At 37.0% G+C, this 27,772-nt stretch overlaps 1 protein-coding gene and 1 pseudogene across 2 annotated transcripts in view; one reads left to right on the forward strand and one right to left on the reverse strand.

Moving 5' to 3' along the window:
- Positions 1 to 26,375, forward strand: part of DCX (doublecortin) — a 151,608-nt gene extending 125,233 nt beyond the window's left edge. For both annotated transcript variants that reach the window (XM_040323872.1, XM_040323873.1), the window contains exon 7: positions 16,215 to 26,375. In XM_040323872.1, coding sequence (XP_040179806.1) covers positions 16,215 to 16,271 — 57 coding nt within the window. In that variant the 3' untranslated portion in view covers positions 16,272 to 26,375. The remainder of the gene's footprint in view (positions 1 to 16,214) is intronic.
- LOC120914835 lies at positions 22,583 to 22,701 on the reverse strand (annotated as a pseudogene).
- Positions 26,376 to 27,772: the final 1,397 nt, after the last annotated feature.

Below are 27,772 nucleotides of genomic sequence, written 5' to 3' on the forward strand. Positions count from 1 at the left end.
TAGCAAGTAGATGCAGCTAATGTAACTAACTATATCCCTATAGATATTTACACAACAATGACCAGAAAGAAAAACACATTTTTATGTGGTTGTGTATTTATTTGAAAATACAGTAATTAAATACATTTTTATATACAACTACTATAAGTACAAATATCTGTCTTTATATCAGCACTATGTTATCCCCTCCACAGCACAATATGTATTACTAATTAATATCAATTTGAAAATCTTAAATAAAATAAAGGAGGAAGTCATCAGTATAAGGGTCCTTTCACACGAAGCGGACCGTTTCTGTGTCCGCTCCGTGTGTCCGCCAAAGCTCAGCGGGGATCCTCCGTCATCCCCGCTGAGCTGTCGGCGGATAGGGCGGTCCCCGCACACAGTGTAGAGACCGCCCTGTCTCTGCTCCGCTCTCCCCTATGGGGGATCGGATGCAGACTGTCTGTCCGTCTGCATCCGTTACGCCGAACGGAAGAAAAATAGGGTTTCTTCCGTTCGCAAAAGCGGATCCCGACGGACGCGGACGTTAGCAGATGCTCCATCCGCTAATGGACGCGATCCCATAGGGATTCATTACAAGACCGTTAACGGACTTGTAATGAACGGACGAACGGTCCGCTCGTGTGAAAGGACCCTAACACCCTTGAACACTACTCCAATAAAAACCTTGGTTTAGACACAACCTCCATTGATATTCAAACTTATTTATCAATCAAATATATCACTAGGCTGTGAAAAAACGTTTAACTTTAATTTTAATACAAAACCCACACAACTATATATAACACACAAGGACACTATACTAAAACCATAACCACTTTAGTACAATAGTACATAAATTCCCTCCTCTTTCCCTATATATTTAAATATACCACAATAATATTATTGTATTGTAAATTTCAACAATAAAGTGAACCCCATAAATCAGACAACCACTTAAGTGTTTGGTCCTTCAATTGATATACTGGAAAATAGCCTTTGAGCACCAGAACACACTTATAGGTACATGTATATCCATGAGCAACAGGACTCCAGAAAATATAGAAAGTTCCACAGGAATTTTAGTTTCAAATATAAAAGCTCCAAACAAATCAATGGTGGTGCTTAGTATAATTTTATATAGGACACTGTGGTCCAGAGGAGATTCTAATAGATATAAATAGCACTCAATAGTGGTAACCTATCATTTTGCTGTGAGAAATATTTAACAAGTCCTTTTGCATGAAATTAAGGCCACCAAATGGGCATATGGGACCTCTGGAGCTAACTGTTCGGGACAAAACTGTTCGGGTTAAAAATTCCAAACTGACAAGAACGGATAGACCACCCATTGTTCTTCATAATATATCGATGGGCTCAAAGTAAATTTTAAAATGTATATTGCATACTTCTGATTGGTTTTCGCCAGATCAAACTGGCTGCATCAGAGGCAAAAGAAACAGAAGCACTTTGGGAGAGGGAGGAAAAACATTGGTAGCTCATCCAGCCCTGCTGCATGTATATGAACTGACATGTACAGGGGAAGCAGAAATGATGAAGACTTATCAGTGTGTAGGTTTTTCATAACTGTCTAATCAGCAGGTGGTCAACAAGAAGGTACCCCACTACTTTTCTTAACTCTATCAGAGAATGGGGGAACATCTTCCTGGCCATGCTGCCAGGACGAGGTGGTTAACGGTACATGAATCCCACAAGCGATTGGACAACATACAATATTCTTTGCCCATCAAGTCAAAACTTACCTGTGGGGCCTGTCAACAGATCTAAGTGACATAATAGCATGGTAAAGATGCATATATGCTCCTTAGGGTCTGTACAGTATTACCAAACCTGTTATTTTTTTTTAAGAATGTCAAAACATTAATTTGCTAAAGTATAACTAAAGGCAAAACAATTTTTTTAGTTTTGGAGTTCCTGTCGTAAGAGGTCAACGCTCTCTGTACTGTATCTATGAAGAAGCAGTGTTGTCACCATAGCATTGGAAGTATGTTAGTACTACAAAACACCTCCTTCTCTTCTCGATCACAGTTGGAGGGGGAGAGTTGTAGTTCTAACACACTGATAGCAATGGCAGTAAAGAAAAGACTCCCTGAAGTCACACTTTCGTGTTGTCGCTATGCTGGGTGTATGAATGGCAACCTCAAACTGGACTCCGACCAATTTCACCATTAGAACGTACAATCCTTTAAAGTTCAAATAGTTAAAAGGGCAGATTGCCTGACCCGTGGTGGTGACCGATTCTCCCTTCTATGCAGAAGTGAGGTCCATTGGATCTTTAGACTAGATACTCGTATCCCCAAAAGCCTACACCATGAGTAGGCTTGAGTATTACACATTACTATGAATTATCAATACTTATCTTTGTCTTCATTCCTACATAGACTCTCATTAGATATATTTAGACCTGCTCTACTTGTGGTCATTCTATTCCATCTTTGAGTGTTTCATTCTTTTTTGGAGATTCCACATCACTTCCATTATTGTAATATTAATTAATGTTTTTAATTTTTTTCTTCCTTGGTTTTCCCTCTCTGAAACCAATAAAAATTTAAACTTTATTATTTTATTATATTAACACATATGATAAAGTAATAAAGTATACATTTTTATTCAGAATAAAAAAGGAGTTTGGCATATATTGGGGGAGGACAGTTCCTCTCCGAATATAGGGATTTTTTAAGTGAGATGTGTTGCTCTTGGTATATAAGGTAGGCGCACAAAACACAAAGTTTAAAGTAGTATCAAAAATAATTTAATTATGACAATATAAAATATCATATTTCATATAATTTACATAATAAGATATACATATGGTCATAAACCACAGTTTCATGAAAAACAAAGTAAAGGGAAAACAGGTTATTTGAAGGAAGATTCATGCGAATTTGCCAACTAGTTTCGCACTTATATGTGCTTCATCAGGGCTTGCATAATGTTCCTGTTCCTTTTATGTATGTAGCAGTCTGCGTACGACATAAAGATTCATCATTAATACAACAGTTTATTATATTTATGTGATTTTAAACCTTGAACAAAATGTGTTTTAAACATATATATAGAAGGGGGAGTATATAGCGCGCTTACCATTTCCGTTAAAAAGCTCATAGAACTGGGCAGAAAGACCTGCCTCAGATTCAGCAGGGGGGGCACTGGATGCAATCAGGAGACTCGTTACTCCACTTATAATCAATGGAAGCCAGATCCACTTGATTTTAGCAGGTGCGGACAATGAAATGTTTGGAAGGTTCAACACAAAAGAGGATATAGATGACTAATAGTTGTATTTATATTCTTTCTAAAAACAAGCAAAAAGGTTTAAATAATATTAGAGAGTCTAAAAGAGTATGTATATATTAGTTAATATATTAAGTGTCCATGCATTTAATGATTGTTATAGAATAGAGTATATCCAATGAGAGCTTAATGGCGATGTTTACCTTAATAATAGCAAGATTAAGATTAATTTTTGTACTGTTAGATGAATCCTAGGGGGTTCCCAAGAGGTTTTCACAAAATTCTATGAATAAAAAGTAAATATAAAAATATACAAGTTTTAATAGTTATTCTATAAAGAGTAATAACAAACATAGTGCCTGTGACTGAATGTCATAATGAGGCAATAGTCTAAATATATAAGAGCAGAAGTTTTTTTACCTTAAGTAGTAAATGGGAAAAGATATATTAATATTTCCAGTTGTAATCCATGAATGTAATGCCTCCGTTGAATTACAAGTAATATTGATAACGTGGTCCAAATAAAGTACCATATGTTACCACTTGAATTCTACAGGGAGATAAATACAAAAAGGGAATTAATATTTGGGATGGTAGAGATGGCTAAATAGCCTAAGTGAGACACTAATTAATCAGAGTAAAAGATCGTCATTACCTTTGTTGAATAGTGGCAGCATAAGGACAAAAGGGGTCCGTATGCTAGCTTCACAAGTTTAGTTGTGTTGTCCTTCCTCCAGCTGTCCAAGTCAGCGTCTGACATATACACTGTCCGCGCTGACTTAAATAGCTGTATTTCCACCGGAAGTGAAAAGAGTCAAGGCTGACCCCTGGCATCACTTCCGGTTCACGTGTCCCAAAACGAATGCGCACGCAGATTATGCGCTTCAGCGTGATGACATATGCTGGAGCGCATAATGAAGAGACGTAAACCGGACGTCTCTTACCAGCCAAGGGAAAACGATCGGCCGGATGTGCGTGTGCGTCCCATCCGAAGCACTTGATGGGAGACAGAGGCGCCTAGGATAACGCGCCCCCTGTGTTGGGACATGTGATTGGCCGCACCACGCTTAGTGTGAGGTCCAATCTCTCTTTGCATCAAGAAGTCCCCTGCATAGTGAATCGTACAGCTCAAAGCTCAAAAAGCAGAAATAATAATTTAGTATACAGTAGTACTCAAAGCATATATAATTAGGCATATAGTTAACTCTGGAGAGACAAGCCAGAGTCTGTTCTTAATTTTACATCACAAAACATCCAATAGTGGTTCAGTTTTACATTGCCTGATATAAGGAGAAAAATGATAGAGGCAGTGTCCATAGTAGTACCGATTGTTTAGAGATTTTACTACCGTCCAGCTATTTTATCATACGACCTAACAGAGCAAAATAAAGCATTGTAGTCATAAAATAGCAGGATTAAATCAGACTGGAATGAAAAGTATCTAAATACAAAGAATACATACAAAAATACATATAAAAGATATATATGTATATATCTATATATACATATAGATATTTTGACGTGAGGGGCGACGCTATAGAGCCAACCAAACAAATCAAGAGTTGTATACCTATCGGAGCATCCACTGAATATATAGGAGCATAGTAAAATTAAAATTAAGGTAGACCTAGCAATGACCCATATGTAGCAACTGAAGATGGTTATATAAATACCGGGTCCTTAAGTAACATCTCAGTGATTCAAAACCAGTGACAACTGGTTATAATAATAAACAGCTCAAAAGCTTTGACTATAAAAAGGGTTTGAATGACAAAGATGTGTTAAGCCCTGGCGAATATGTGGCTCGCTGGTCAAAAATCCAACGAGCTTCGCGTTGGAGGATTTTTTTGTCGAAGTCCCCACCTCTTTCTGGTAAGGGAATGACTTCCAATGCAAAAAAAGAAATAAATGAAGGGTCATAGCTATGGTGCAGGCCTACATGTTTACAAATAGGAGTATAGAGCAATCCCGCATCTAAATAATAGAGATGGTCCTTAATTCTTCTCGCAAAAGTTCTTTTCGTCTTTCCTATATAGAATGCTCCACAGCGACATTTGGCAAGATATATAATGCCTATGGTTGTGCAATTGGCATGCCTCTTGGACTTAAGGAAACCTCCTCTAGGGAGTAAACAGCCATCTCCTTCCTCAATCCAAGGGCAGATATCACATTGTCCACACTTATAGGTACCTGGTATCTCAGGCTCCTGAGGATCCGGAGCATCAGGTACCAGGTGGCTATGTGTGAGACCATCTTTGATGGACCTACATTTCCTATAAACAATTTCCGGTCTCTGGGAAATGTATTTTGAGATAATGGGGTCTTCGGCAAGGAAATGCCAATTATGGCTGACCAGTTGGCGGAAGATGTTTTGATCAGAGCTAAAAGTAGTTATAAGTTTGGTTGTCGGATTGTGCTCTTTTTCCTTCTGCTTGAATAGTAATACATCTCTAGTATTTATCTTAGACTTTACATATGCTCGTTTCAAAACCTTTTTACTATATCCTCTCAATAGGAGTCGTGAATAGAGGGCAGATGCCTCTTTTTCAAAATCCTCCTCCTTTGCACAATTGCGCCGAAGTCTTAGGTACTGACTGTAAGGAATGCTTCGCACCAAGGATCTTGGATGCGAGCTGGAGTAGTGAAGAATAGTATTTCCTGCTGTTTCTTTTCTATATAAATTAGTGTACAGAGTACCGTCATCATTTATTGAGATTGTTAGGTCGAGGAAGGGGATGCTTTTTGTATCTGATTGGATCGTGAATTTTAGATTGTAGTCATTGAGGGATAAGTACTCCATAAATTTGCCTAGTAGGTCTGCTCCACCAGTCCAGACGACTAAAATGTCGTCGATATATCTCCGCCACAATAAAATGTGGCGGAGGTATAGCGCGGCGGAGTCATCCGAGAATATTGCTCTTTCCCAACCCCCCAGGTACAGGGTGGCATACGATGGGGCACAAGAGGTCCCCATCGCCACACCCTGTACCTGGAGGTAGGTTGAGCCATTAAAGACAAAAACGTTGTTAGTCAATATATGCTCCAACAGAGTTGTAATGAAATTACACAGTTTCCAATTATTGTGATCTTGTTCACGCAAGAATTGAGAAACAACTTGGATCCCCTTTATATGAGGAATACTAGAGTAGAGGGCCTCCACGTCTATTGCTGCCAAAATTGATCCTGGGGGTACGCTCAAACCTTCCACTATTTTAAGAAGTTCCAATGTATCTTTTAGGTATGATGGCAATGCCATCACATGAGGTCTCAATTGCATGTCGACATACTTGCTTGCAGTTTCCGTATGGCTACCTATACCTGAGATGATAGGACGGCCAGGTGGAACCCTGATGTCCTTATGTATTTTTGGCAGTGAATAAAACGTAGGAGTTATAGGCCACTTAATCTCTAGATATTCCCTAAGGTCTTGATCAATTAGACCTTGTTGAAATGCTAACGAAATCAAAGAAATATAACTGGATCTGGCTTTTGGAACATCATCTTCTGATATTATCCTGTACCAGTTACCATTGCATAGGATTTTGTCACACATTCTGATATACTGGGTCTTAGTCATTACAACTACATTACCCCCTTTATCAGAGGGTTTTATCACTAATTCGCTGTTATTAGTGAGTTGGGTAAGTGCTTGTTGTTGCTGTCTTGATAGGTTGTTTTCGGAGATTTTGGGGATTACTAGGTTTTCGATTTGTTTCCTTGTTTGCTTAAGGAAGGCCCATACTGCTGGGGAAGTTTGTAAGTTAGGGAATCTTTGTGATTTTGTCTTAAATTTACAAGGTTCTGAGATCGGTTCTACCTCCAATTCAACTTCATCCGAGGGATCAATAAGATCTTCCGAACTCTCGTTTTCATCCAACAGTTGGATTAGGATTTTTAACGCTCTAAAATCTTGTACTTTGAAATCTTTGTACAGTTCCTCCTCCCTAGAGGCTATACGTCCCCTGTCAGTATCAAACATAAATTTATAAGTAAGGTTTCTAGCAAACAAATGTAAGTCTTTAATTAGGGTAAATTTATCCACTTTTTGTGAGGGGCAGAAACTGAGACCCAGTTTCAGCACCTCAATTTCAGTGGTAGAGAGATTGTACGTTGAGAGGTTTACAATGTCTAATCCTGAGTCAGCTGCATTTGTTTTATCACAAAGGGGTCCATTTTTCCTAGTTTCATTGTGGGTAGTGGAGTTGACGGAATTAGGCAAGGTCCTAAAGGGATATTACCTGAGTTGGTTTGTCTATTAACAGTTTTGGGAATTGCTCCCTGTTCTTTTTGACTTATAATTTCCCTCTCATTGGAAAACATTACCAAAGGAGTGTTGCCCACCACCAGGTCACCACTTGTGTCTATTACCACCTCTTGGTTCTTAATGGATTGGTCCGTGGGAACCTGAGGAGAAACCATGCGTTTTTTAAGTGTCCCCCCTTGTGTGTTATGCCCACCACCATTACCGCGTTTGGGTGCACGCCCTCGTCCTGCTGGTCCTCGAAAGGTTTTTGAGATGGTTCTCTGTGAAGAAACGGAAGAGGATGAAGCTGATACATCTGAATCAGATTTATATGCAGTAGGTTCATATTGGTTATTACGTCTAAAGGTTTTCTTTCCCTTTTGGTTAAGATTATGATGCCACTTGTATGCATAACCTCCTGCAAATGCTAGTTGGTCTTTATAAAACTTTTGGTCCTTCCTCATGATTACGTTCTTATTGTAATTCTCTAGATGCTGTAATAAATCTGACTCCTTTTTCTGATATTCACTACTCGAGGTTAAGTGATTACTTGAACCACGTAAATTCACAATTTCCCTATCCAGTTCAGCAAGATCAATAATGTGTTTGTCCCTCAACATAATCATCATGTTAGAAGAACATGTATTCAAATTTTCCTCCCATTTGTCTTTTAATGCTGATTCAGTCATTTCAAATGTGGGGAAAATTTGCACTCTCAATCCTTGGGGATTGACCTTTTCTTTCAAGTATCGGTCAAAAAATCGAATGTGCCAACCTAGGTTGGATTTTCTTTCCATTAATTTTTTGAGTTTTAGAAAAAAGACATCAAGTCCTACTTCCGTTTTTGCTTGGGAATTGTAAGAGTTTTGGATAGTATCCAAAAACTTCTCCCAGTCCAAGCCTGAAAATTGTGACATTGTAAAGTTAGAAAGAAAGGAGAAGGGAAAGAAAGGGGATGGGGAAAGGAGAAATTTTTAGCTGCTAAAAATTTCTCCTTTCCCCATCCCCTTTCTTTCCCTTCTCCTTTCTTTCTAACTTTACAATGTCACAATTTTCAGGCTTGGACTGGGAGAAGTTTTTGGATACTATCCAAAACTCTTACAATTCCCAAGCAAAAACGGAAGTAGGACTTGATGTCTTTTTTCTAAAACTCAAAAAATTAATGGAAAGAAAATCCAACCTAGGTTGGCACATTCGATTTTTTGACCGATACTTGAAAGAAAAGGTCAATCCCCAAGGATTGAGAGTGCAAATTTTCCCCACATTTGAAATGACTGAATCAGCATTAAAAGACAAATGGGAGGAAAATTTGAATACATGTTCTTCTAACATGATGATTATGTTGAGGGACAAACACATTATTGATCTTGCTGAACTGGATAGGGAAATTGTGAATTTACGTGGTTCAAGTAATCACTTAACCTCGAGTAGTGAATATCAGAAAAAGGAGTCAGATTTATTACAGCATCTAGAGAATTACAATAAGAACGTAATCATGAGGAAGGACCAAAAGTTTTATAAAGACCAACTAGCATTTGCAGGAGGTTATGCATACAAGTGGCATCATAATCTTAACCAAAAGGGAAAGAAAACCTTTAGACGTAATAACCAATATGAACCTACTGCATATAAATCTGATTCAGATGTATCAGCTTCATCCTCTTCCGTTTCTTCACAGAGAACCATCTCAAAAACCTTTCGAGGACCAGCAGGACGAGGGCGTGCACCCAAACGCGGTAATGGTGGTGGGCATAACACACAAGGGGGGACACTTAAAAAACGCATGGTTTCTCCTCAGGTTCCCACGGACCAATCCATTAAGAACCAAGAGGTGGTAATAGACACAAGTGGTGACCTGGTGGTGGGCAACACTCCTTTGGTAATGTTTTCCAATGAGAGGGAAATTATAAGTCAAAAAGAACAGGGAGCAATTCCCAAAACTGTTAATAGACAAACCAACTCAGGTAATATCCCTTTAGGACCTTGCCTAATTCCGTCAACTCCACTACCCACAATGAAACTAGGAAAAATGGACCCCTTTGTGATAAAACAAATGCAGCTGACTCAGGATTAGACATTGTAAACCTCTCAACGTACAATCTCTCTACCACTGAAATTGAGGTGCTGAAACTGGGTCTCAGTTTCTGCCCCTCACAAAAAGTGGATAAATTTACCCTAATTAAAGACTTACATTTGTTTGCTAGAAACCTTACTTATAAATTTATGTTTGATACTGACAGGGGACGTATAGCCTCTAGGGAGGAGGAACTGTACAAAGATTTCAAAGTACAAGATTTTAGAGCGTTAAAAATCCTAATCCAACTGTTGGATGAAAACGAGAGTTCGGAAGATCTTATTGATCTCTCGGATGAAGTTGAATTGGAGGTAGAACCGATCTCAGAACCTTGTAAATTTAAGACAAAATCACAAAGATTCCCTAACTTACAAACTTCCCCAGCAGTATGGGCCTTCCTTAAGCAAACAAGGAAACAAATCGAAAACCTAGTAATCCCCAAAATCTCCGAAAACAACCTATCAAGACAGCAACAACAAGCACTTACCCAACTCACTAATAACAGCGAATTAGTGATAAAACCCTCTGATAAAGGGGGTAATGTAGTTGTAATGACTAAGACCCAGTATATCAGAATGTGTGACAAAATCCTATGCAATGGTAACTGGTACAGGATAATATCAGAAGATGATGTTCCAAAAGCCAGATCCAGTTATATTTCTTTGATTTCGTTAGCATTTCAACAAGGTCTAATTGATCAAGACCTTAGGGAATATCTAGAGATTAAGTGGCCTATAACTCCTACGTTTTATTCACTGCCAAAAATACATAAGGACATCAGGGTTCCACCTGGCCGTCCTATCATCTCAGGTATAGGTAGCCATACGGAAACTGCAAGCAAGTATGTCGACATGCAATTGAGACCTCATGTGATGGCATTGCCATCATACCTAAAAGATACATTGGAACTTCTTAAAATAGTGGAAGGTTTGAGCGTACCCCCAGGATCAATTTTGGCAGCAATAGACGTGGAGGCCCTCTACTCTAGTATTCCTCATATAAAGGGGATCCAAGTTGTTTCTCAATTCTTGCGTGAACAAGATCACAATAATTGGAAACTGTGTAATTTCATTACAACTCTGTTGGAGCATATATTGACTAACAACGTTTTTGTCTTTAATGGCTCAACCTACCTCCAGGTACAGGGTGTGGCGATGGGGACCTCTTGTGCCCCATCGTATGCCACCCTGTACCTGGGGGGTTGGGAAAGAGCAATATTCTCGGATGACTCCGCCGCGCTATACCTCCGCCACATTTTATTGTGGCGGAGATATATCGACGACATTTTAGTCGTCTGGACTGGTGGAGCAGACCTACTAGGCAAATTTATGGAGTACTTATCCCTCAATGACTACAATCTAAAATTCACGATCCAATCAGATACAAAAAGCATCCCCTTCCTCGACCTAACAATCTCAATAAATGATGACGGTACTCTGTACACTAATTTATATAGAAAAGAAACAGCAGGAAATACTATTCTTCACTACTCCAGCTCGCATCCAAGATCCTTGGTGCGAAGCATTCCTTACAGTCAGTACCTAAGACTTCGGCGCAATTGTGCAAAGGAGGAGGATTTTGAAAAAGAGGCATCTGCCCTCTATTCACGACTCCTATTGAGAGGATATAGTAAAAAGGTTTTGAAACGAGCATATGTAAAGTCTAAGATAAATACTAGAGATGTATTACTATTCAAGCAGAAGGAAAAAGAGCACAATCCGACAACCAAACTTATAACTACTTTTAGCTCTGATCAAAACATCTTCCGCCAACTGGTCAGCCATAATTGGCATTTCCTTGCCGAAGACCCCATTATCTCAAAATACATTTCCCAGAGACCGGAAATTGTTTATAGGAAATGTAGGTCCATCAAAGATGGTCTCACACATAGCCACCTGGTACCTGATGCTCCGGATCCTCAGGAGCCTGAGATACCAGGTACCTATAAGTGTGGACAATGTGATATCTGCCCTTGGATTGAGGAAGGAGATGGCTGTTTACTCCCTAGAGGAGGTTTCCTTAAGTCCAAGAGGCATGCCAATTGCACAACCATAGGCATTATATATCTTGCCAAATGTCGCTGTGGAGCATTCTATATAGGAAAGACGAAAAGAACTTTTGCGAGAAGAATTAAGGACCATCTCTATTATTTAGATGCGGGATTGCTCTATACTCCTATTTGTAAACATGTAGGCCTGCACCATAGCTATGACCCTTCATTTATTTCTTTTTTTGCATTGGAAGTCATTCCCTTACCAGAAAGAGGTGGGGACTTCGACAAAAAAATCCTCCAACGCGAAGCTCGTTGGATTTTTGACCAGCGAGCCACATATTCGCCAGGGCTTAACACATCTTTGTCATTCAAACCCTTTTTATAGTCAAAGCTTTTGAGCTGTTTATTATTATAACCAGTTGTCACTGGTTTTGAATCACTGAGATGTTACTTAAGGACCCGGTATTTATATAACCATCTTCAGTTGCTACATATGGGTCATTGCTAGGTCTACCTTAATTTTAATTTTACTATGCTCCTATATATTCAGTGGATGCTCCGATAGGTATACAACTCTTGATTTGTTTGGTTGGCTCTATAGCGTCGCCCCTCACGTCAAAATATCTATATGTATATATAGATATATACATATATATCTTTTATATGTATTTTTGTATGTATTCTTTGTATTTAGATACTTTTCATTCCAGTCTGATTTAATCCTGCTATTTTATGACTACAATGCTTTATTTTGCTCTGTTAGGTCGTATGATAAAATAGCTGGACGGTAGTAAAATCTCTAAACAATCGGTACTACTATGGACACTGCCTCTATCATTTTTCTCCTTATATCAGGCAATGTAAAACTGAACCACTATTGGATGTTTTGTGATGTAAAATTAAGAACAGACTCTGGCTTGTCTCTCCAGAGTTAACTATATGCCTAATTATATATGCTTTGAGTACTACTGTATACTAAATTATTATTTCTGCTTTTTGAGCTTTGAGCTGTACGATTCACTATGCAGGGGACTTCTTGATGCAAAGAGAGATTGGACCTCACACTAAGCGTGGTGCGGCCAATCACATGTCCCAACACAGGGGGCGCGTTATCCTAGGCGCCTCTGTCTCCCATCAAGTGCTTCGGATGGGACGCACACGCACATCCGGCCGATCGTTTTCCCTTGGCTGGTAAGAGACGTCCGGTTTACGTCTCTTCATTATGCGCTCCAGCATATGTCATCACGCTGAAGCGCATAATCTGCGTGCGCATTCGTTTTGGGACACGTGAACCGGAAGTGATGCCAGGGGTCAGCCTTGACTCTTTTCACTTCCGGTGGAAATACAGCTATTTAAGTCAGCGCGGACAGTGTATATGTCAGACGCTGACTTGGACAGCTGGAGGAAGGACAACACAACTAAACTTGTGAAGCTAGCATACGGACCCCTTTTGTCCTTATGCTGCCACTATTCAACAAAGGTAATGACGATCTTTTACTCTGATTAATTAGTGTCTCACTTAGGCTATTTAGCCATCTCTACCATCCCAAATATTAATTCCCTTTTTGTATTTATCTCCCTGTAGAATTCAAGTGGTAACATATGGTACTTTATTTGGACCACGTTATCAATATTACTTGTAATTCAACGGAGGCATTACATTCATGGATTACAACTGGAAATATTAATATATCTTTTCCCATTTACTACTTAAGGTAAAAAAACTTCTGCTCTTATATATTTAGACTATTGCCTCATTATGACATTCAGTCACAGGCACTATGTTTGTTATTACTCTTTATAGAATAACTATTAAAACTTGTATATTTTTATATTTACTTTTTATTCATAGAATTTTGTGAAAACCTCTTGGGAACCCCCTAGGATTCATCTAACAGTACAAAAATTAATCTTAATCTTGCTATTATTAAGGTAAACATCGCCATTAAGCTCTCATTGGATATACTCTATTCTATAACAATCATTAAATGCATGGACACTTAATATATTAACTAATATATACATACTCTTTTAGACTCTCTAATATTATTTAAACCTTTTTGCTTGTTTTTAGAAAGAATATAAATACAACTATTAGTCATCTATATCCTCTTTTGTGTTGAACCTTCCAAACATTTCATTGTCCGCACCTGCTAAAATCAAGTGGATCTGGCTTCCATTGATTATAAGTGGAGTAACGAGTCTCCTGATTGCATCCAGTGCCCCCCCTGCTGAATCTGAGGCAGGTCTTTCTGCCCAGTTCTATGAGCTTTTTAACGGAAATGGTAAGCGCGCTATATACTCCCCCTTCTATATATATGTTTAAAACACATTTTGTTCAAGGTTTAAAATCACATAAATATAATAAACTGTTGTATTAATGATGAATCTTTATGTCGTACGCAGACTGCTACATACATAAAAGGAACAGGAACATTATGCAAGCCCTGATGAAGCACATATAAGTGCGAAACTAGTTGGCAAATTCGCATGAATCTTCCTTCAAATAACCTGTTTTCCCTTTACTTTGTTTTTCATGAAACTGTGGTTTATGACCATATGTATATCTTATTATGTAAATTATATGAAATATGATATTTTATATTGTCATAATTAAATTATTTTTGATACTACTTTAAACTTTGTGTTTTGTGCGCCTACCTTATATACCAAGAGCAACACATCTCACTTAAAAAATCCCTATATTCGGAGAGGAACTGTCCTCCCCCAATATATGCCAAACTCCTTTTTTATTCTTTACAAATCTTGATGGGATTGTGAGTGACTGTTGCTTGAGAGTAAGTCATTCATTCACTCTTATAATTTATTTTTTTACATTTTTATTCAGTTCAACATCTATCTTCACCCTCTTTTTTAAATCATTAGTAGCGAAAAACTACTCTATCACTCTTATGCAGACGACACGCAACTATATTTTCGCATATGCAACAAAAAGGATCATCATCTCAGTTTAGAGAAATGTCTCTCTTTGATAGATAACTGGATGACAAAGAGTTATCTTAAACTCAATAGTTCCAAAACAGAACTTCTTCTGTTTCACGCCAGTCGGAAGAAACAACTGGCAACAACCTGGACACCTCCGCCCATTCTGGGCAAAATTATCACCCCTAGCTCCAAAGTCAAAAGTCTTGGGGTCACTTTCGACACCTACATGACAATGGACGCACAAATAGGGTCAGTAGTCAGCCGATCTCACCATCTGCTGCGCCTACTACGCAGACTTATTCCATTCATCCCTAAAAAAGACGTAGCAGTCGTGGTCGGAACAATTGTGAACTCCAGACTGGACTATGCAAATGCCCTTTACCTCGGACTCCCAAAGTATCAGATCACTCATCTACAAGTCGTTCAGAACACGGCCGCCAGACTTGTGACTGGGAAAAAAACATGGGAATTAATCTCACCTTCGTTGAGAACCCTTCACTGGTTGCCAGTAAAGGACAGAATTGCTTTTAAAGCACTCTGTCTGACGCATAAGTGCATCCATGGGAAGGCTCCGCAATATCTATGCGAAAAGATAAAAGCCCACAATTCCAATCGCGTTCTGCGATCCACTGACCAAAATTTGCTCCAGATACCCAAAGCCAGATACAAGTCCAAGGGAGAAAGAAGGTTTGCGGTACAAGGTCCTAAACCATGGAACGCTTTACCAACCAGCATTCGGTTGGAGGAAAACCACCTAACCTTCAGAAGACAGATCAAAACTCTGCTCTTTTGATGTCTAGAAAGACAGGAACAACTAGCTCCCAGAGGCGATTAAGTTCGCATGTAAGCTATATAAGTTTTTCATTAATTCATTCATTCAGGGAGGGTGAATTTGTTTTGTTTGTATCTTTGTATTTCTGCAATTTGATCATTCAATTTTGTTTTAATTCCAGATCAGGATCAGTATTTTTTACTTTATCATTATAATTTCTTGCATTTTCATTCTTTTAAATTTACAGACTCATGGATTAATCATTCCACATCTTTTAATTACAATCCAACATTTTTTCAGTACTTTTTATATACCATACACACATACATACCATCTTTCACCATACACACCTGCTAATCCTTTGCACATTTGAATGATGTCCAATGATGCATAAATACTCCTCCACATGACTGAGATCTTCATCCCCATTACTAAAGCTCCAAGGGGCGAAGTAAAATGCGTTGGGGGTTTGGCCTGGTCAATGTCCAGGCTGAGGTTGCCATTCATACAACCCAGGATAGGAACAACACTGATGTGCAGTTTCAGGGAGTCTTTTCTTTACTGCCAGTGATTGTAGGAGCTGGGACTCCCTCCCGTGCCAGCATTTCTAGTGGCGGATGCTTGAGATCCATACCCTGTTCCAGTAAGCTTGAGCAGCACACAAAGCATTCCAGGTTAACGCTGATAGCAATGTATAGTTTTTTCAACCTCACCTACTATGTAACTATGTAATGTTTGGGGTAAAACTAGAGATTGCACAGACCAGCATATAGAGATATAATAAAACACTTTTCAAAGTATATTTAACAGACCAAAGTGGAACACATAAGAGAAGTTAATTGTTAGGGTTTACATACACTTTAATGTATAACATAAAATGTATAGTTATTAAAACAGAAATAAACCTGTTCTTTTAGTTAACACATTTTCTATTTGTTACTTTTAACAGGATCTGTACCTACCCCTGTCTTTGGATGACTCTGACTCCCTTGGGGACTCCATGTAAAGAATAACAGTGAATCGTGTCCACAACATGTAGAATCACACAGCAGAAAAGAAAAGCAGATCGACACACTGGTGCTTTTTAAAGAATCCAATTGCAGCTTTCATTTTTCTTTTTCCCTGTGATTTAATAGTTTGTTTCATAAATTGTATGTGACCCAGGCTGATGGGGATAAGCAACTGTTTTATAGTGATGAAGCAGGCTTCACAATTGTATACTGTATGCAAGTATGCCATTTTAGGAGTTGTACTTAGAACCAAACATGTTGTTTCTATGAGCTGTAGATGGTGTCAGAAAACTGACCCTATCAACAGTCATTGAGTATTGCCTTGTTACCAAGAGTGGTAAGAATCATGACACATGTTGGGGAAATGAGTAATGTCTAGTGTATATTGCTGATAATGTTTTGTCTGATTTATATTGCTATCCAAAACTATTCTATTTGACATGGAAATGATGATGATACCTGACATTATACAACTTTGTTTCCTAAGTATCACCATCTAAATGTAGGGTCACACAAACTTATAAAGTTTCTCAAATTCTCATTTAAGGTTTTCTCAGTTTAAACCTCTGCTACTATTGCTTTCAACTAAATTGTCTTTTGAGGCTGATGCAAGTTGATTCTTTACAATAGGATCATGAGAGCACACAACGGAAATTGCTCTTTATCTCACCACTTATTGATTGGTACTGTCTCTGTTAATTTTCAGTTTGAGAGAATCAATCATAAAAAAAACAACAAGGAGAAGTCCCGTTAGTTGGTATAGGACAAACTGCATCTGGTTTCCAGATGGAAGCAAGAAAAACCTTTAGCTTGACAGTGAAATCCTTTATTGCACAGAGTAGTAATTTAGTGTGTAGTGATTATAACTATTTGTATAAGACAGTGCAACTTTGAACCCCTTTGTTGCCATGGATAACTATTGATATTTATTTTTTTGTCTTTTGTCTTTTTTTTTGTTGTAGAGAAAGGGATAAATGATAGTAACACTCACCTGTTTTACACAACTTTGATCATTAGTTATTATTCTTTGCTATAATAACCCATTTGATAAGTCACACTAAATAATAGAGAGACTTATAAATGCAATTGAGGTAGAGGTCAAATACTCTTTGATAATTGAAATTCCAGGTGGCTTTCTTATTTCTTTATCACCATCTCAGTCCCGTTCCTTTTTTGATGCCTATACCACCATCACGTTATTAGAAACAAGATTCAAGAAATAAAGGTTTCTCCCAATTTAGCACCAGATGGTTGGAATACTATCAAAATAGGAAGCAAATATGAGAGCTATAAATCATTTGTTATATACAGAAAACAGTTTCAGTGATTATTATACCTTTCCATTTCATCTGAAATTACTGATACTGTGAGAAATACAGGCACACACTTCTGATCAGCCAAAACACAATTATGCCCAAACACTAAAGAAATAATATTAAAACTGCACTCTAAATTGACAGTTTATGCTCTGTATTCAGATCTGCTTGTTATGGGGTCATCATGTTGTCTAGGAAAAGTGTATCTGAATCTTGATGAAACTGTAAAGGCAAACGCATGGTTAAAACACTAGAAAACACAGCAATCATAAGAAATTTATTAAACGGTTATGAATGTGCAGAAACAGTGCCATTTTGTACTTCCCTTGAAGCATTTTCATGCAATCCAACATTTTTTTTCTCAATGTATACATACATTTTTCAAGAAGCAGTTTCTAAAAATGTAGTGGACAAGTCCATGTAACATTGAAGAGCAATATACAAATTTTGAAACATCATCATTATTGTGTTTCCTTGTGGCAGGCCTAGAATACATGGTTACAACGATAACGACGATCCAACATATATACAACATCCTCACTTCAACTGGTCTACAGAATTCCCTAATTCAAGCTATATTTTTCACTGATACTCCACAGTTGTCAGTGGCATTAGCTACTTTATTGCCATATAGATAGGTGGTTTGCTTGCCACTCATCTTTGACAGGCAAACAAAATATTTGAAAATGGTTGATATCAAAATACTGCATACCGTCAAGGGAAAGACTAGCCAATAGAGATTAATACACAAACTCTTCAATGGAGATCAATTTTTTAATTATGCCTGATTATTCTGATAATTTGGATAATTAAATACATATAAAATGTTGTCATTGTATATGAAAAAATAAACAATGTACATTTAATGCTAGATTCTGATTCCCTTAACTCTTTGTTTTAATTTGATAACTTTATTGATCAGCTACATTAATTCATTCTATATACATACATTGGCTTTAAATGTTTTACTTATCCACATGATATAAGTTAAATACATTTGTGATACATCTGGTGATTCTCAAGAAAACCTGCCATTGGTTAGTGATGACATGTGCTAAGCTCTATATCAATGATGGTAAAACAGTGTTGCCACTGGTTTACCATCTCCTAGATTGGCACCTTGGCTCCTTTTCTTCGCATATGTTATTCACTAACCAGATACTCTTGCGCTACTCTGGGAAAGATGCGTCTGAAAATGTATTGCGCTTATAAGAGCTTCTGTTGAATTTACCAAACTAATCCCTTTTAAAAGTTTCCACTTAAAAACAAAAATGCTGATATTTCCTTCAAAATTTTACAAAGGGTTATTTATGGGTGCTTAAATATATTAAACATCTCTGACATCTACCTTTCCAATGATTGTAGCTTTTGTGGTTAGACATACAACTGATTACCATTCCATTGTTCGCAAACAATCCCTTTGAGCTTCAAGCTAACTGGAATACATAAACCTATTACATAAACACAAAAACAAGAGACATTGCAAAAAAACAGATCTGCTAACCTGTGCTTTAATAAATGTCCCTAAATAACTCTATATTCTTTCAGGTATGGGAAAAGTTGCACACTTGAACCATTAATTTCACTGGACATACAATATATCTGCCTCTATAAAATCCTACCAGCTTTGTAATGCTGTCCATGCATGCATTGATCAGGTTATTCAATGGAACTATTTTAATAATATGATCAAATCTAGCAATTGTTGAATTTTGTTTATTAATTACTGCGCTTCACTACCACTTCAATAACTGTCAAAAAAATAAAACGAGACTGTATGAGTTGATCATTTAAATGATTTATACATCACTCATGGGATGTATAGAGCATTCAACCAATTCTGAAACAATTACTTGCTTTTCTAAAAAAAAATATTTACATTGATAGTGATTAATGTAAGAAAATGTTCAGTTTGTTCTGCATCAATCATTGAACAACTTTGATACGACCAGATTGAATGGCTGTTTGCATGATCAGTACGTATATGGCCAGCATTATAATCAGTTCTGAAAACACTGATTCTTTGTTTTCAGCTATCAAACAGTTTTTTTTCCTGTAAACCAGGATGCATTTTTGTAATTTAAATTTTTACTATCTTTTATCTACTTTTTATAAACCACTCCGTTTCAGTTATTTTAACACTTCTCTGGGATAAAGCATTTTCTCAAATGTATTTGAAAAGATCATTCAGGTCCCTATTTACCATTTGAAATAAATAATTTTTAAGTGTTTTTATACTTTTTGTAAGAACAAAGATTCTGTTCTCAGCACAAGAACAATTTTGCTGTATCAATGTAGATTACAGTGATTCATTTTATTACTGAACTTTTCTATTGTCATTTAGGTACTATTTTCTGTCTGGTTTGTTGTAACAACAATATATAATAATACAATAATGTGATGCTTACTAAAAAAGTAGCACTTTTGTGAGATTTATCAAATTATTGTATACATATCAAATCAGTCCACTGAACATAATAAATGACAGTGTATTGTTTCAACAAGATGTAATATATGACTGGTTGGATCCATCAGGAGCATTGGTTTGATCAGTTATGAAGTTGATTTTTTTATGTCTGTACTATTAGGCCTTATGCACACAGGGCGTTTGTCCAGCTCTCCTAGACACCTTTCCTCCTGGCAGTGGCATTTTGGCAGAAAAAACACTTGATACTTGTAGACGCATGTAATACATTTAGGCACGTTTAGGCGTGTCAGGCATTTGGACATCAATTAATTTAATTGGCAGGGTTAATAATTTATTTTGCCCATTGATATGAATTATCTCTCAAGTGCTAAATGAGCCTATCATTGACACACGTTTAGACACATTTACATGTATCAAGTGTTTTTTCTGCCAAAACACTGCTGTTCCTGGACATGCTGGCAGTTGGTATTTTCTCCCTCTTAATGTCCCTGCCTCTAAATTCCTCTAAAGACCTATGTGTGCAGGGACACATAGGCTAAGGCTGGGTTCACACCTATGCAAATTGGATGCGGTTTTTCCCACATCCTATTCACATAGCAGGAGAATGTGACCGGCTCTCTATTGAGCTGGTTCACATGTCTCCGGGGTGGCTGCGGAGCGCACTCCACAGAAACGCTGTGTGTCTTTGCCTCCATTTCAGGGCCGAATTCAGGCAAATATTGTTTTCTGATTCGTCCCTGAAACTGAGCATAGGGATGGACAGCATTGCAGGTTGTCCAGGTTTACGTGTGAAGCGAGCCTCACATGCAGGGGTGTTTAGAGGCAGAAACCAAAACGCTAGCCGCCCCTAAAAGCAGTGTTAAAAACATCCATTGTGTATGAGGCCTAATAATCATAATCATATATAAATACGTATTCTCACAGTAACCACCAATATCTGGCCGCACAATACATGGTTAAGAAGGTATGGGAGCATTTGCCACAAAGGCAAATGTAAGAAGTCCATGCAATGCTTTATCTACTGAAGGTGCAGTGTGTTAAAAATACATTTTCTGAATAAAACAAATTTAGTAAACCAGCAGGAAATAAAAACAAAGATATTGTCCACCTGAACAATTACAAAATAGCTTGGGGTCTTGCCAATAACAATCAATAAAATTACCTTTTGAGGAGTAATTCATGTAAACCAATGCATCTGACATCCCATGTTTGGGGAAAAGCAAACCGAAAGGTTTGCTAGCAGAGTATTTTAGTTGTAAGGAATGCAATGTTGTTTTCTAATGCAGTTTAGAAAGGGAAAGCATCTTATTGCTGCTTTGAGTAACATTACATCTTTATAAACCAGACCTTCTCTTATAAAATTAGAAGAGCTAGAAGAATTTTGTTCTGAGATGCTAAGTTTAGAGACTAATAACTCAACAGCATGCAGTATGTAATTTTGTGTCTCTGCAGAGATCACGCAAATTCATATTTTGTACACAGTGAGGTTGATTTTCTAAAACTGGAGAGTGCAAATATGATGTAGCTCTGCATAGAAACCAATCAGCTTCCAGATTTTTCTTTGGTCAAAGCTAACTGAACCAGCTGAAGTTAGACGCTGATTGGCTATCATGCACAGCTGCACCAGATTTTGCACTCTCCAGTTTTAGTTAATTAAACTCAATGTTTTTATTTTATCTTCACAATCAGGGTTAACATTATTATGCCTCAGGCTTGTCCCCAGAAGCTGATTTCTCTTTAAAACTTTAGGATTTACAGATGTATTTCATGTAAGCTTATCCAACTCAGATATTTTATACTTTAGTCTGTGTATATAGGGTCAGTAAAAAAATGGAGTGCTATTAAGCATGCATTCATATTATAGCATAAACACGATCATGCATTCATTATATACAACAGCTCTGAAGCCTTAATGAACATGTTTTATTAAAAATATTTGTTGACAACTGAACTATCCAGATATCCTCCTAAAGTATAAACCAGGCCAACAATTGTTGTTTTGTAAAGCACATTTTTACATGACTGCATTGCTAAATGTAAAAGCTTATTTGCTGTTTAAACAGTAGTGAACACACTCCTACCATTGTATTACTATAATAATGCTCCATGTGTGAGCCCATACGATGAACTAATTATAGTCTGGCCAAAGCGTTCCAACTTGTTGCAGTACATAATTTGGATGGTGGCAAGGAACATAATGTACATGTTCATACCAAACCCTAAGCATGGATTCTTGAGTTGTACACGTTTTTATTGTCCATAATGGTTTTACACCCTTGTCATAGAACTATATAAAAGCAGTATATTAAGAAGAAACCAAGATTTTTTGAGATTATCATTGTTGCTTTTCTAGTCCTATGGTGCCCACAGGAACATCGTCATAGACAGGCTGAATGAGACCTAATTTGTTCATAATGTTCCTTGTGCAAGACGGAAATTGTTTTTGATAATTATTATTTATTTATTATTATTTAGGCTAAGACCACTATCTTCAATGCTGACAGTAATCAAACCAGTTATAGATCTGTTGTTATTTTATTTGTACATGTATTATTATTTTTTTAGCCTACAACACCTGGTATTTCCATGCGGTCCCCCATCCAGGTGCTAACCAGGCCCAGCCCTGCCTATCCTCTGAGGTCAGATGAGATTGGGTGTGTTTAGGGTGATGTGGCTGTAGGCTTATTTGTACATGTATTTATATGTATTTACCCTTTTCTTTTTCACGTTTAATATGCCTGAGCTTGTGTATAAGTATATAACTCCCTTTTAATATGAGATTCTTACTCATCTGTTACCATATGTAGTATCTCATCTTACCAACCCCCCACCACCACGAGCTCCATGGCAATCAAATACTTTTTATTTATTTGTATTTATGAGACTGAAAGGGGAGAGGCTTTAGACTGAACCAATACAATGTAATTTTTATGTTTTTATGCTCCATAGCTCCATAGAAAATTCCAAGAGGAATATTTTATTTTAAAAAAAGGGACAAGTTTCCCATAGCAACTAGTCAGCATATTTGTATGTGGTGCAGGCTACAGAATGAAAGCAAGCATCTTCCATGCGACAGATGAAACCTTTGCATGTCACTTTTGTTGTTCCTGTAAATACGAAATACTATTATATCAAGCTAAATTTTTTACTTATATTATGCCTACTTCCCCATGTTTTTTGTATTTGGTTCAAATCTTAAATGTATTGGAGCCTGATATATTTAGTAATTAAACCCCACATACGGGGTTGTCCTTTTGAGAAGCACATAACCACTTTAAAGTAGTCTCTTCTGAATAGTGTGTTGTGATAGTTACATGATTTGTGTCGGTAGTGAGGCATTTGCAGTCATAGGTGCTGCTAATATCCCGTGTGTTTTAGATTAGATAAGATTATTGTTGTTGTCATATTTACTACATTGATGCAGCGAATGTCCCAGATAACTTTGACAGGAAGTGTAGTTGCTAAGGAAAAATGTGTGTTTCATGATAAAGCACCAGCAATTGTGATGTTAGAATACATTTTTTGGCCATTTTGATCTTCAAGAATTGTCTTATTTCTTAGAAATCACCTTTACAGGTTTGCACTGTGTCAAAATTACTATGTCCTGTGTTTTCTACCAGAATGTTACGGGGATACTTTATGTTACAGTATGTCACCAATATGGTGACATAGAAAGTTGAATGTAAGCACTAGAAAATCTGCCACTTGGGAGTAGGTGATATTTGATGTATTAAAGCAGACATAGAACTCCTATCATGTATGTTCAGAAGGGTGGGACTTCCCAAAACGTTAAAAACATGGTCCTTAACCCTTAGTAAATCTTTGCAAACAATCAAATACAATAAAAGACGCAGAGTTATTTTTTGTAATAAAGATATATCGGTCACATTTTTTTTTTTTTATTATATGGCAAACATTTGATGACATTCTAGAAATTAGATAATTTTTACCTGTTTGCTGAAAGCCTGCTGCGCATGTCAACAAACATAGCTGAAATTCATACCGCTCCCAACAAGTGGTTGGGAACTACTGCCCTAGAGAGTAATGAGGACAATTGTCAGCCATCTAAGAATTTGAGGTGATTGTTTTTGTAGCCCTAAGGGCACCCAACTTTGTGAGAAAAAATTTGTGCAAATGCTAAATCCATATGCCATTCCTTCTTTAATTTTTATAATCTGCATATATGCAGAACATTTTTTTTTTCATATGAGATGTATTGAGGTAACTATGGTAATATTTGAAGATATTACAAAATCGTTCTGTGCTGAAGGCAGCTTTTATTTTTACATTACCGAGCACTGCCGTTATTCTTGGGTTTGGAAGTAGGACTTTTCCCATAGTTTTTTTAACTTATGTATAAAGACTGTTTTTAGAAGAAACATTTTTATACTGCAGTTTTAATATTTACTTTTGATAATGTAATGTTCAGCTGAATCTGACTCTTTTCAGGGCAGTTTTTATTTGTGTGCTTGCAGGGATGAATAAAAGAGACGGGCTGGGGGGGCGGGGGGTAGTTAGTGTGATACTAGGCCTTTGGGAACATTAAGCTGCATATTTATAAGGTAGTAAATGTGTCTTTTACCAAACATTCATTGGTGGTAATCACCGTTCTTTAACACACTTGCAGTGAATGTTTGGTAAATGTTAGTTTAACTTCTTTATAAATATGCCTCCTATGAAAAAAGATGGGATGTCATGTACAATTTTTTAGCATATGTTTGCTTTCCACCAAATATAAATCTCCCAAACTTAATACTGTTTTGCAAACTGTTCGGTAAACAGTTGTTTCGGTGCTTAAAAAGATATGCCACTTTTTTATAATAATAGACTCTAGCATTCTGTGCAGCAGCACAGAGCAGGGTCTATCCCACCAGCATTCTTTTAAATTGCTCAGTCTTACAACTAACAAAAAATAGCATTAAAGATACACTTACTCTGTAATACCCTTACTGTGTAGTTTTTCTACTTGGGACAATTATGCATTCCCTTTTTCCACTAACGTAAAATATTCTTAAAAAGAATACAAAACTAGTTAGAAATGTAGTATTTTAGTAAGAGGAGTTATGTTCTTGAGTCTTCAGATTCTGCAAATATGATATTGCTACCAAACATTCAAAAAATAAAATAAAGCCATTATGAAGTACATTAACATTTTGTTCATAACTATTTGTGCCATATTTTGTATGTGAACCCCCAATACTGAATTAAGAGTTCTGGATGTTTGAGAACATTTTATTTGATGTCCCATACTAATGGTCACACATGTATATTACCAATCTGGACACTGAAACTATATTTGACTCCTAATATCTACTGTTGGATTTCTTAAATGTTTAGGTATTTCATATGTAGTGGGCACTGATTCAAATATGAAAAAAGATGGTGAATTTCAGATGAGGGGTTGAGCCAAACTGTTCTCACTGTATCATGATGTAATATAGCGCAGCTTGAAGCCAATGATTTCTTGCTAAATGTATACAGCACATGCATGGTATTTGATAATTATGTCTCAGTCCTGGTGAATTTTCTTTTTAATTTTTTTTTTTTTTGGCGGTTATTGCCCCTTGTGCTGCTAAATGGAATCCCACACACACTGCAGAGCAATGGCATTGGGCTCCATATGGAAGCAGGGGGTTAAAATAACATTTGTTTGCCATCTAAACTGTACAGCAAAGCTTTTTATCAATGTTTAAAAAAAAGAACATAGGAGTAGCTGTAGTTAGAATTCAAGTACTTAGTCGATTAGTGGGTGTAACTTTTATAGAAGTGTAGCTTATTCGTTAACAAGACTTATGGGGTGCATGCATGAAAATGTGCAGTGCATTTCTTCATACTACTGGTAACAAATTGAGTATTCTCACTTGACTATTTTATGATTGTCTTTCAGATGAGTTAGATTATTATAAAAGCATTGCTTGGTACTGTATGAAGTCTTGGTATAGACAGTTGGTTTTTATCCTAGGGTTTTATTCTTGACTGCTAAAGGAGCAGAGGGACAGATACTTGGGTTATGGTGGATATTACGATAATGGATAATGTGAATGTAAAAAGAAAACATTTTTTTTTCTGATTGTAAGACAAGAATCGTTTGAAGTATAAAGTTTGTGCCAAGCCACAGCCTCAAGTTAGGGTATGTACAAATGTGCTCTTTGAATATTTAGGATATATTCGTTCACTGCCTGTTAAATGGATTTCAACTGAAAATGTAAATTAAGTTCCTCTAAGGGCTATGTAGAAAACATCAGCATTAGATATGAGAATACCTTCTAGAAGGAAAATGACCTACAGCCCAGCATTATCACGAGACTTACTACGTATATTTAACAGCTTAATTAAACTCTGTAAATTAAAGTTCATAGAATAAGTACCACAGACAAAGTAGGTGTGTATATACTCTTAAATACAGCTGTCTGAGGCTTGAAAAAAAAAAGTATCCAATCATACTTACACAACTTATTTCATGATCCAATGACATGTACAGGAAAATACAAATTCATTAACCAAGGGAAATTAATCTAAAGGATCATTGTGTTGTTTGAGGGAGACCATTACACTAATGACATTTTTATTTGGTGCAAGGGCTGATCTGTTTAGTGAACACGAACTCAGTATTCTCAGTAAAAAATATTCTGAATATGAGGTGTAGAAATATTAGTTTCTTACAGCTGTCAACATAGTGGTGTGCTTATTATTATGATTTGACTAAATGTAATGGCGCGTACACACCATCACTTTATGTGATGAAAAAAAACGATACTTTCTGTGAAGTAAAAAATGACGTTTTTGAAACTTCAATTTTCAAAGACGAAGTTGCCTACACACCATCGTTTTCTCACAATGATCTTGCAAGTGAGGTTACGTTCCACCACGTTTTACCATTGAAGCTTGCTTCATAAGTAGCTTCTGGGCATGCGTGGATGAAAAAACGTCTTAGAAAACGACGTTTTTTGCTACACACGGTCAATTTCTGTGAAGTAAAAAGTGCACTTTTGAAAAACGACACATAAAATTGAAGCATGCTTCAATTTTTTTTGGTCGTTTTTTACAAGACATAAAACAACGTTTTCCCCCACACACAGTCAATTAAAGTGACGTTTTTAAAAACGTAATTTTTTTTCATCACATAAAGTGATGGTGTGTACGCGGCATTACACATGTAAGCAATTTGATTTAATTTGAAATAAACTGACCCTCTTATTATCTAACAAAGTTACAGACAGAGGTGCATGTATTTATATTATAAATATAGAACAGTGACATTTTGAGCAGTTGATATTTTATCTATGGTGCATGCAGGTGGCATCATATTGTCTGATGCAGGTGAGCTCAACCATTTGTGTGTTGAAATCCCAGGAGTGCCATTTTTATCAACTCATCACTCCGAACATGAGAATATGCGGTCCTCCATTTATTATTATAACTTAAAATAATGTGTAAACCCCAAAATTGTGGGGCTCAGGCCCATTGGGTATACACCTTAAGGCTTATGTGTTCAGTAGATTTAGATGTTATTAGGATCTATAAACCAGGTTCACTGCCAAATAGTGGGAAACCCCAGCACTGTGTATATTCACAATAACATTGCAAGTCTATGTTAATAAAATGGCTCTGTTACCCATATGTGCTTCTGTATGCATCTTAGGGATTTACCACTCAAACAAGGCCCCGAGCTAGTGACATACACAGAGGGGTTATTTACGAAAGGCAAATCCACTTTGCACTACAAGTGCAGTGGAAGTACAGTCACTGTAGA

Source organism: Rana temporaria, chromosome 9 (genome assembly GCF_905171775.1).
Source record: "Rana temporaria chromosome 9, aRanTem1.1, whole genome shotgun sequence".
Taxonomy (NCBI): domain Eukaryota; kingdom Metazoa; phylum Chordata; class Amphibia; order Anura; family Ranidae; genus Rana; species Rana temporaria.